At 46.6% G+C, this 10,000-nt stretch overlaps 2 protein-coding genes and 1 long non-coding RNA gene across 4 annotated transcripts in view; 2 read left to right on the top strand and 1 right to left on the bottom strand.

The window, feature by feature from the left end:
* Window positions 1-1,615, top strand: part of junbb (JunB proto-oncogene, AP-1 transcription factor subunit b) — a 1,745-nt gene extending 130 nt beyond the window's left edge. Inside the window, exon 1 of the mRNA XM_034592222.1 lies at window positions 1-1,615. This exon is cut by the window's left edge and continues 130 nt beyond it. Within this exon, the coding sequence (XP_034448113.1) occupies window positions 170-1,144 (975 nt within the window). The 5' untranslated portion in view covers window positions 1-169 and the 3' untranslated portion in view covers window positions 1,145-1,615.
* Window positions 1,616-7,038: 5,423 nt separating this feature from the next.
* rtbdn (retbindin) overlaps window positions 7,039-10,000 on the bottom strand; it is an 8,638-nt gene continuing 5,676 nt past the window's right edge. Inside the window, exon 6 of one of the 2 annotated variants that reach the window (XM_034592223.1) lies at window positions 7,039-7,812. In XM_034592223.1, coding sequence (XP_034448114.1) covers window positions 7,456-7,812 — 357 coding nt within the window. In that variant the 3' untranslated portion in view covers window positions 7,039-7,455. The remainder of the gene's footprint in view (window positions 7,813-10,000) is intronic. The other variant, XM_034592224.1, reaches the window with a different exon arrangement.
* Window positions 9,944-10,000, top strand: part of LOC117765758 — a 4,422-nt gene continuing 4,365 nt past the window's right edge. Inside the window, exon 1 of the long non-coding RNA XR_004614617.1 lies at window positions 9,944-10,000. This exon is cut by the window's right edge and continues 224 nt beyond it. This is a non-coding gene — a long non-coding RNA (uncharacterized LOC117765758).

Below are 10,000 nucleotides of genomic sequence, written 5' to 3'. Positions count from 1 at the left end.
GGGATCGAACCTTGGACTTTCACTCTTTCTTGCTCCGGAGTGATTTTTGAATCCATTTTCCTTGTGGAACTCTGTTGACAGACGTCGCTGAGTCAGTGAATGATCTCTGCTCACTCTGACATTTGTTGATTTCACCCAGAGACTGAGACTTTTCTCTCCCTACGACTTTATGTCTACAAAGATGGAGCAGCCTTTCTACCACGACGACTCCTTTCTGTCGGCTTACGGCCACTCAGAAGCAGCCATGCACGACTATAAGCTGCTGAAGCAGAATATGAATTTGAACTTGACAGAGTCCTATCGCAGCCTGAAGAGAGCCGAGGCAGAGCACTACCAGGGGGCGCATCAGGACATGGGGTCCCTGAAGCTCGCATCCCCGGAGCTGGAGAGGCTCATCATCCAGAACAGTAACGGTGTGATCACCACCCCCACGCCCGGCCAGTACTTCTACAACCGCGGCATCACCGACGAGCAGGAGGGCTTCGCCGAGGGCTTCGTGAAAGCCCTGGACGAGCTGCACCAGATGAACGAGATGCCTCCTCCGAACGTGTCCATCGGAGCCGGTGGAGTTACGTGTTCGGCGGCGGCCTCTAGTGTCTTCGGCTCCGCGCTGCAGCCGGAGCCTCCGATCTACACGACGCTGAACGCCTACTGCCCGAACACCAGCCTCTCTTCCGCATCCAGCTACCCCACAGCCACCATCAGCTACCTGCCGCCGCACCAGCACAGCCACCTGCAGCCCTCGACGCACGGCGTGCACCACTTCCAGCACGCGCTCCCCGGCTCCGGGCTCCATCCGCAGCGGCTCGTCTCCCTGAAGGAGGAGCCGCAGACGGTGCCGGACCTCCTGAGCAGCGACGGCTCGCCCCCGATGTCTCCCATCGACCTGGACACCCAGGAGCGGATCAAGGCGGAGCGCAAGCGGCTGAGGAACCGGCTGGCGGCCACCAAATGCCGGCGGCGCAAGCTGGAGCGCATCGCCCGGCTGGAGGACAAGGTGAAGGGGCTGAAGAACGACAACGCGGGTCTGTCCAACACCGCGTCGGTGCTGCGGGACCAGGTCGCCCAGCTCAAGCAGAAGGTCCTGACGCACGTGAGCAGCGGCTGTCAGCTGATGCTCACCAGCAAGATGGAGGCGTTTTGAGCGACAGAGACTAATATGAGACTGAGAAGTAGAAACACTGGAGTCACGTCCTGCATGTGCAGCACTGGATTACCGGCTGATGTGTTGTCAGCACCGGCAGCAGCACGGGGCCGGGGTGGGGGGTGTAGACAACTCTGTAGAGGCTATGTGGGGTGAAGAGACTGAATGAAATGGTACTTCCGGATGCTGGACACCGCTCAAGGGACCATTCAACCCTAGAAACCAGGGCCGCATCCAGACCGAGCAGACACTGAGCAACACGGGCCCCACACGGGTTCACTAATGGTAGAAAAATGGGAATGATATTTGTACTTTTGCAGCTGATGTTGTCAAGAAATGCTGCATTTATTCATTGTGTAAATTATTCTGTTTGTTCCGGTTGATCCAGACAAACTTAACACATCCAATGTTTACAATGTATTTTTTATTTGTCTTGTGTATTTAAGTAAAGTATCTTCAAATGAAACTGAACATGTGATCTCGAGTGTTTGTTTGAATTTACATAGAGGAAAACTATAACACACATAAACAGCAGGAAAGCTGTGATGGTGTCATGGTAACGATAACACGGTGTGTTGTTACGCACAGAGCGTGCTTGCGTAATACGTAGGCCTTTCCTAATTACGCACGGGCTTGTCCATATATGGGCATGTTGGTGACTACCTCGTCACAGGGGAGGAATTCTGGGAACCCCCGCCCAGGTCGAAGCGAGCTGCTGTCAGCTCAGTCCCTCCCCCCCCCCCTGCTGTATCGAGAGGGGTGGCGGAATTTCCTTTTTCTTATCGCAGACCTTTAGAATCAACCTGCCACATACACGCAGAGCAAAGTGCAAGGGCGGTGCTTTAAGTTCCCGGATGAGAACAAGAAGTAAACAGGCCAATAACATCCAACATGTAGAGTCTTTGAAAACACTTGAAACACAACATCCAACACTCTTAATGAAACAATCCCCCAAACAGCCACATTCTGAAATCTCTCATCCGCTGTCACTCGCGCGTAAAAGCCAAATTAGACCCATTTGATGTGTTGGTATGATAAATAAATCGCACACGAGAGGGGAAGTGACAGTGGCTTCAGGAATGTCGGGGGCGTCTCAAGATGCCACGCCGACTTGGCACAGCACCGGGGCGTGAGTGGGCGTCCGGAGCGCGCGGGAGCATCTGTGTGGATGGATGGAGACGAGCGCGATGCCAAGGACAACATTCTGGTGGGACGCATCACCGGCCAAATATGTGCCGCACCAGGGGGCTCGAGGGACGGATATAAAAGGGGGGAAAGTCCCGCGTTCAAAGATGCGGGATGAGTCAGTAAGTGTCCGAGCAGGGGTCAGTGGCCCCAGAGCGCACGAAACAAAGGTAATAATGATAATATGAGGCGAGGGGGGGGGGGTCGAGGGGAAGATTATAAACTGGCTTTGAAGTCTGGAGATTCCCCCTGGAAACTTAAGATAATGTGATTTAGTGCGTAAAGAGCAGTGGATATGATGTGGTGAGCGTTGACCCAGAGATAAGTCTCGAGCAACCTGGTCTCAGGGAAGCTGGAGGTGGAGGCTGAACAACAGCCCTCTGACGTGCACGTAAACAACAGCGGAGTGAAAATCTGACTCTCAGTAAAAAAAAAAAACCACTTCAAGAGAGCGTGTGAGTGAGAGCTGCGGTCCGCGCGCACTCTCACCTCGAGCTGTTTTGGAGACGAAGGGTTTTCAACGTCCTGTCATCTGACGCGTATTTAAATCGTTTCATTTCCATCAATAACAAGTGCCATGTCTGCTTTTTTTTTTTGTGCCATGAACGTGGAAACTGATCCGGGTGCACCCACGCAATGTCTTATTTTCTGTGACTTTTTTACCAAGAAACCTATATTTCAGGGGATTTACATTCGTTTGAGCTCATTGTCAGTTTTTTTTTTTTTGTCGCTTTGTTCAAATCACCGACACGTCTGTGGTAAGAATCAGCTCAGGGCTTCACAAACTATCACACAAATCTGTGGCCCTGAAGAAAATGGTTTTATTTCCTAAAGCTGGAATTATTCATGAACGTTAATGATGTGTCTCCTAAATAAAAAACCCACTAATCCTCACAAACACGCAGCTTCTGATCAAAGACATACTTTGAGAAAAATATATCCCCAGTGTCTCCATTTACGCACACAGCAGGCCCACATATTATAATCCACACACACGCACACGCACACGCACTCCAGAAACAAGCCAATTGAAGCCATACCGGCTCTCAACACGCCTCGGCCCACAACCCACACTGAGTGTCTGTGGGAACATCTGTGATGTGAACGCTGACGTATGAAGAGCTCTGGGTGGGTTTTGATTTTCCTCCATCAGGCCCCCCTCCCCTCCTACACACACACGAACACACACACGCACACACACACACACATTGAGGCCTGGCTCTGTCACTCTCCCTCTCTCTCCGATCTTGTGTTATCTTCTCGAGGACCATGAATATTCCTCCCACCTTGCCGTGGCCATCTGAGGTTCTTACAGAAGTTGGGTGGCAGGTTGCATCACTGGTTCTCCACCAGACCTGGTTGGAGGGAAGTTTGCTGCAGTTACAGAGAAACACACATGTGACGATCCACATGTTTTTTTTACTGAGAATTGTCTATTTCTTGCTTATTAGATTAGGCAACAGATTCATTAATCATCTGTGCCATGAGTTTAACACAGTCACACACTCGCCACCTGCTCCCATCACCAGTGTAACGTGTCAGGGCCTCACAGACGAGGCCTTTACAATAAAACAAGACAAAGCTGTGTCTCTCTGAATACAGGAAACTTAGTGTTGGGTTTAAACTACATCATTTATTGCTATATGCTCATATTCTCATGTGTTCAGGCGGTTTGTCACCACATCGGAGCACAGGCCCAGAAAGCAGCAGCCTACACAACAGTAGAAGGATTTCTGAAGGTGCACATCGTCACCTAGTGGAGGGAAACCGAAACAGCAGCTTAAAGCAGTAACTGTAAACAGAGATTTAGACTCAGCAACAACAGTCCTACTGTCAAACACTTGATGATATAATAATGATTATTTATACGTATTAAAATTACATATTTTAAAAGGTCTAAATGAATGAAATGTGTTGCAATATTGAGGTTCAGGCTTAAAATGAAATAACAGACAAATATTTCAAATCAAAGTTTGTCATTAACTCATCTTTCTTTTTTTGTTTATACAAAGGCCAGGTTTCTGAAAAGTTACATTTAAAAAATAAGTTTTACATCTAAAAGAATTAATCCTCACATAAATACGTTTTTTATGGCGTTTATTTAAATACAAACTTAAAGTAAGATGTGACATTCAACAGAAAATGCCAGAGCCCCACTCCAGTCACTGTCTATCACCTGGATAAACAACAAGCAACACAGGATAAATATTAAAAACACACAATTTGTTGTCAGTGGTGTTGTGGCATGATGTGTTGGTGTATTCTCACCTGCAGGGGGCGCACACTGCTCCACTGTGAGTGTCAGTCACTTCTAATGAGGTTGTTTTAAATCCACATATTCCTCTGTCACCTGAACACTGTTGTAACATGAACATTATTCATGGATCCTGACTTATTGGACGAGTCTATTTGCTGGATTCCATATGAGGCGTCTCACTGTCGCTGTCAAGCTGAATAATTGGAGGAACTTTAATCTTCATTAAAGCCCAAAAGGCCTTAACTTTGAATGTGGATCATAAAATCACATGTTGACAGTGTTAATAAATGTTGTGCTGATACTTATTTGAATATAAGATCATTTGAATTCCTCCCTCACGGCAGTGGAGCGGGTGAGCGACAGCTGTCAGAACAGGAGCGTAAACACGTCGTGACATATCAGTGAATTGGGGCCTGACAGTGGTGAGGGGACATTGGACGGACACTGTCTGCTCCCATCATCGGAGCTGGAGGACACGTCTCCAGACACCAACACTCCAGATACTGTTCATCTAATGAGATTTGAACAAGGAGAAGATAATAAATACACAAAGCAGAGTTTCAGTTGCTGTCGCAGAAGCAGAGGAACAAAACAAGACCTTTATCTGTGTCTGTGTCTGTGTCTGTGTCTGTGTCTGTCTCTGTGTCTGTGTCTGTGTCTGTCTCTGTGTCTGTGTCTGTGTCTGTGTCTGTGTCTGTGTCTCTTTCCAGAGGTTTGATGTTTGTGATTCATGAGGCAGAGAAACAAATTTTTCTCAAGGTTTTGTTTTGTTAAAGGACACATTTCTGAACAAGCTTGCTTCTTTTTCAAAATTCATCGTCCTTGATAAAAGATTAAAAAAATAATCATATTTTACAAATGTTAAAACTGCAGCTGACTTCATCACTCAGACCCAGGACCCTTCATTTCACTGCACATATGTCATTTTCATATTGTGCATATGTTTTACTAGTGTTCATCATTTTCATATACTGTTCTATATTTTTTATTTCTCTATTTATTCTTCTTCAATAAAACCAGATTATTACCAGACCATTTTTACAGACTCATCTTTCTATGATATCTTTTTATTTCTCTTTTATTGCTTTTGTTCTTTTTATTTATTCGCTGTCGTCTTCTTTGTTCTGCCTATTCTTCTTTTTATTTTATTTCTTTTACATGATGCTACCTTCTTATGGCTTATTCCTTTAATAAATTGTTTTTACTGACTTTTTCCAATGTCCAATGTCCTGTGAGTATCAAGGTGCTGTATAAATTAAATTATTAATATTATCATTATGACCACAGGTTGCATTGTGAATGAAAACTTGATCAACTGAACACACAGATGACATAACTCCACTTTTCTACTGTTAAATAACATCCAGTTTAAAATAATATTGTTAAATATAATTATAAAATAAAATCTAAATTCATAAGCTTCAGTTTATCCATCAGACAAAAACTTTGTGAGCCACAGAAAACATCCAGTTCAGGGTCGGGGGGACATTTCGAAATTTTGTCTTTATTGAGAAAGAAAAGCACAGAAACATCAATTTCATCAGCTTCACCATAAATCACATGAATCAGTTTCCTTGTTTTAATTTTTACAAAACATTCACATCTAACAGTTTGTTGTGGTTGTTTCTGAACATCGAAGCTCCCCTCAGGTATCAGGCGTGTCATCCATCATCTTCATCAGCCTCAGTTACAATCATCATCATCATCATCATCATCATCACACCTCATCACAACAGTAACATCAGCATTTGATTCTCTGGCAACAACCTCCACCCGACAACATGTGATTGAATGGACATTGATTTTTGGATGAAGAGGAGAAATGATTGGATGTCGAGTGAAGGGGTTGAGGTGAAGATGAGTCTCGGGAGGAGGGAGACTGAAGAAGAAGGGATGAGGGAAGGGAAGAGGGAATGAGGATGAAGGGATGAGGATGAAGAGATGAGGGAAGAGAAGATGAGGGGAGAAGGGATGAAGAGATGAGGGGAGGGATGAGGGAAGGAGGAATGGAAGGAGGATGAAAGGATGATGATTGGAATGAGGGAAGGAGGAATGGAAGGAGGATGAAAGGATGATGATTGGGATGAGGGAAGGAGGATGAAGGGATGAAGGGATGAGGGAAGAGAAGAAGAAGGGACGAGGGAAGGAGGATGAAGGGATGAGAGATGAAAAGATGGATGAAGGGATGAAGGGGAGAAGGAAGAATGGAATGTGGATGGAGTTTCTTTTTTTTAACTTTCTCCAGGGAAAGAAAAGGTTGGGTTGGAGAGTCCGAGACAAGCGGAGCGTGATTGGTTGATCGGTCCCATGTGGGCCGGTGATTAGAGGCGTGGCCGGGGGCGTGGCCCTGAAGTTACCTGGTCAACTGGCTCTAACGCTCAGATTGAAGTCACGTGACCGCAGAGAGGAGCCGGGCGGCGCCGCTTGATGACGTCAGAAACTCCACATGTTTTAACTTCATGCAGCAAAACTCCACACACCTCAAACCGGAGAGTTGAGACACACAACGCAAATAAAAGACTAACTTTGATTTAAAAAAAAAAAAAAACACCTTTTAAGATAATTTGTGCAAACATCACTTGATACCGAGTCTTGTTACCGGAGTCAGAGCCCTTACAGAAACACCACAGTTTACTCTTTACTCTTTTCTGTTGAGGTTGTTCTATAGAATCGGAGACGACTGGTTTCTCCTCTGCCACATACAGAACTAGTTAAAACCATTGGATTATATGATCATGAGAATGGGAGCTCAGGTTTGTGTCGTAAGGTTAATTACAGGAGCGAGTTAATGACGACTCCATCTCAAGAGATTTCTGACATTAGGATCTAGACACTTAAATCTAAACGTGTTCCCTTCCCTCGCTGCTCTCTACAAGCCGCTGCTGCTGCCCTCCACGTCGTCCACCACCACCGAGCGTTTACGCAGCACGGAGTTCCCCTTCCTGCCGCCCCTGGCCTGCAGTGGCAGCTTGGTCTGGCAGGGGGCGCGGTACTGGGGCAGGCCCGTCTTGGTGGTGTCCAGCTCCTCGGGGTCGTCCCGCTGAGCCCTGAGGGCGGCGATCACGTCCTTGTCTGACGGGCTGAGGGTCAGGCAGCCGCAGGGGCGACCGCCGTCCCCCTCCACCCCCACGTCTCCGGCCTCTCCCACGTCCTCTGGATCGTCCTCCACCGCCATGAAGGCGTCTCCCCACAGGCTCTCGCACAGATCCCTGCCGTGCTGGTACATCTACACACACATGCAACATATCGTTAGCTTTATAAGGAATTATCCTCTGAAATCACAGTTTCTTTACTCAAGCAAAAGTACAGGGACACAAGGATTGAACCGCTGATATTCTGGTTAGTGGACGACCCGCTTCACCCCCTGAGCTTTACCTTATAGTGGTTATGACAAGAGTTCTACGAGTTCTTTAAATGACTCCTCACATTTGATTGGTGCAATTCTCAACACTGCTTCTCGCATTGTCCAGTAAATTAGCAGCATTTGTCACATTCCTGTCGTTCGGCCTCTTTCTGCTTGTGAACATCCATTGAATTGAGTGGTTCTGGCCTCTCAGGGCAACTTTTGTCCGCCTCCCTCTCTCTCCCTCTCTCTCTCGCTCGCCGCACCTCGTCTCCACCGACCTTGAGAGCAAAGTAAAAGAATAAACGACCTTGAAATGCTCACGTTGGCATCTGAAAGATTTTGATCTCTCGAGGCACAATGACGATTCTGTCGGGCTTCACAGATCCAAACCAATCGGGGAAAGGGTCACCTCCGGGAACCTTTTGTGTTGCTATCGGACGGGAAAAGTCGTTTCACTTTGAGGGAGAAACTTCAAATTAGTGCTGAGATCAGCTCGGTGAAGAAAAGTCCCCTCCTCTCTAATAAGACACATACGAGGATTATTGCATTGACGCGGCAGAAACACGTCGCAATTCAACGTTTAAGCCGTTTAACTGTAAATAGGCCTCAGATGGGAATGCTAATTAGTGAAGTTTCGGGGGGGACGGACACACACACACTGTGCTTTTCTGGTTTTAAGCCTCATTCTGTCTCTGCGGTGTCTGTCTCAGTCATTAGGAGGTTTCTGCAAAGCTCCTACTATAGCTCACTTTGTCACCAGACTTCCACTGTACACCCCCCCACCACATACACACTGCATTCTCTGTCCCTCGTGCTTATTGCCGCACTTGCTGTTTGTGTATCGCTCTTAGTTTCTCTCTCTATCGCTCGCCCCCACCGCTACGTCTGCTCCCTCTCATCCTCCCTGTCTGTCGGAGGGGGGGGGGGGGGGGGGGGGGGGGGGGGGGGGGGGGGGGGGGGGGGGGGGGGGATTAAAGCCTGAGTCACACAGGGAGCTCAGAGAAGAAGGAGCTGTAATATATTTACAGGCTTGGAAGGACAAAGAGGATGAGTGCAATTTCTCTTCACTACACACACACCGGCTGTCTGGAGCTCAGGTCTTATCACACACACGCACGCACGCACACACACACACACACACACACACACACACACACACACACACACAAACAAAACTACCCTTCATAAAGACTAGTCCCCATAATGGGACTGTGTAAACAGATTTACGTTCCCAAAACATGAGGAAAACGTGGACCACATGCACGTACGCACACACACACACACACACACACACACACACACACACACACACACACACACACACACACACACACACATACACACTTCGCCCCCCCCCCCCCTGGCTGACATGATTTGCTGCCAGAGCTAATTCAGCACAACAACAAGTGTCTTTAGACGACGTGGTGTGATGGATAAGTGTGATACAGAAGTTTTCCTGGGGCAGAGTTCTCGTCTCATCCTGTCCTGCCCCCCCCCCCCCCCTCTCTCTCTGAGTAATATGACATCACACCTGGTGGACAGAGGGACGCCGAGAATAGGAGGTCGAGATAAACGCTTTAATCTGTAACAGCTTAGAGGCAACGATCTGCTGCAGTCACTCTCTTGGCCAAGGGTCAACTATTTTTAAACAACAGAAGAAAGTAAAGAAATGTCTCAATGATTTCCTGCATCATTTAACTGATTATTTAAAAAAATTATGTTTTACCTTGCAAACGACAAATTACAGTACTTTACTTTGTATAAATACTTGGTAGTATATAGCAGGTAGTACAAACAGTACATAGTGGGTACTGATACCAGGACAACTTATTTAAGGGTCACTTATTAATTAATCCAGAAATACATACATATTGTAAGATTGTATGAAGTATATTAGTAACTGCTTTATTTTATTGCTCTTGGTATTTCTGTATCCTTGTGTTTATTCTATTGTTGTATTTTAACTGTATCATTAAGCACCTGTCTGATTTAAAGCCTGTAAACATATTTTGTGTTATTATAAAGTATTTACAGCATCATTTACCTCAAAGAAAATATTTGTTAGCCT

This window comes from Hippoglossus hippoglossus, chromosome 8 (genome assembly GCF_009819705.1).
Source record: "Hippoglossus hippoglossus isolate fHipHip1 chromosome 8, fHipHip1.pri, whole genome shotgun sequence".
Lineage (NCBI taxonomy): Eukaryota > Metazoa > Chordata > Actinopteri > Pleuronectiformes > Pleuronectidae > Hippoglossus > Hippoglossus hippoglossus.
The sequence above is the reverse complement of the archived record's forward strand: the minus strand, read 5'-3'. Positions and strand labels throughout refer to the sequence as shown.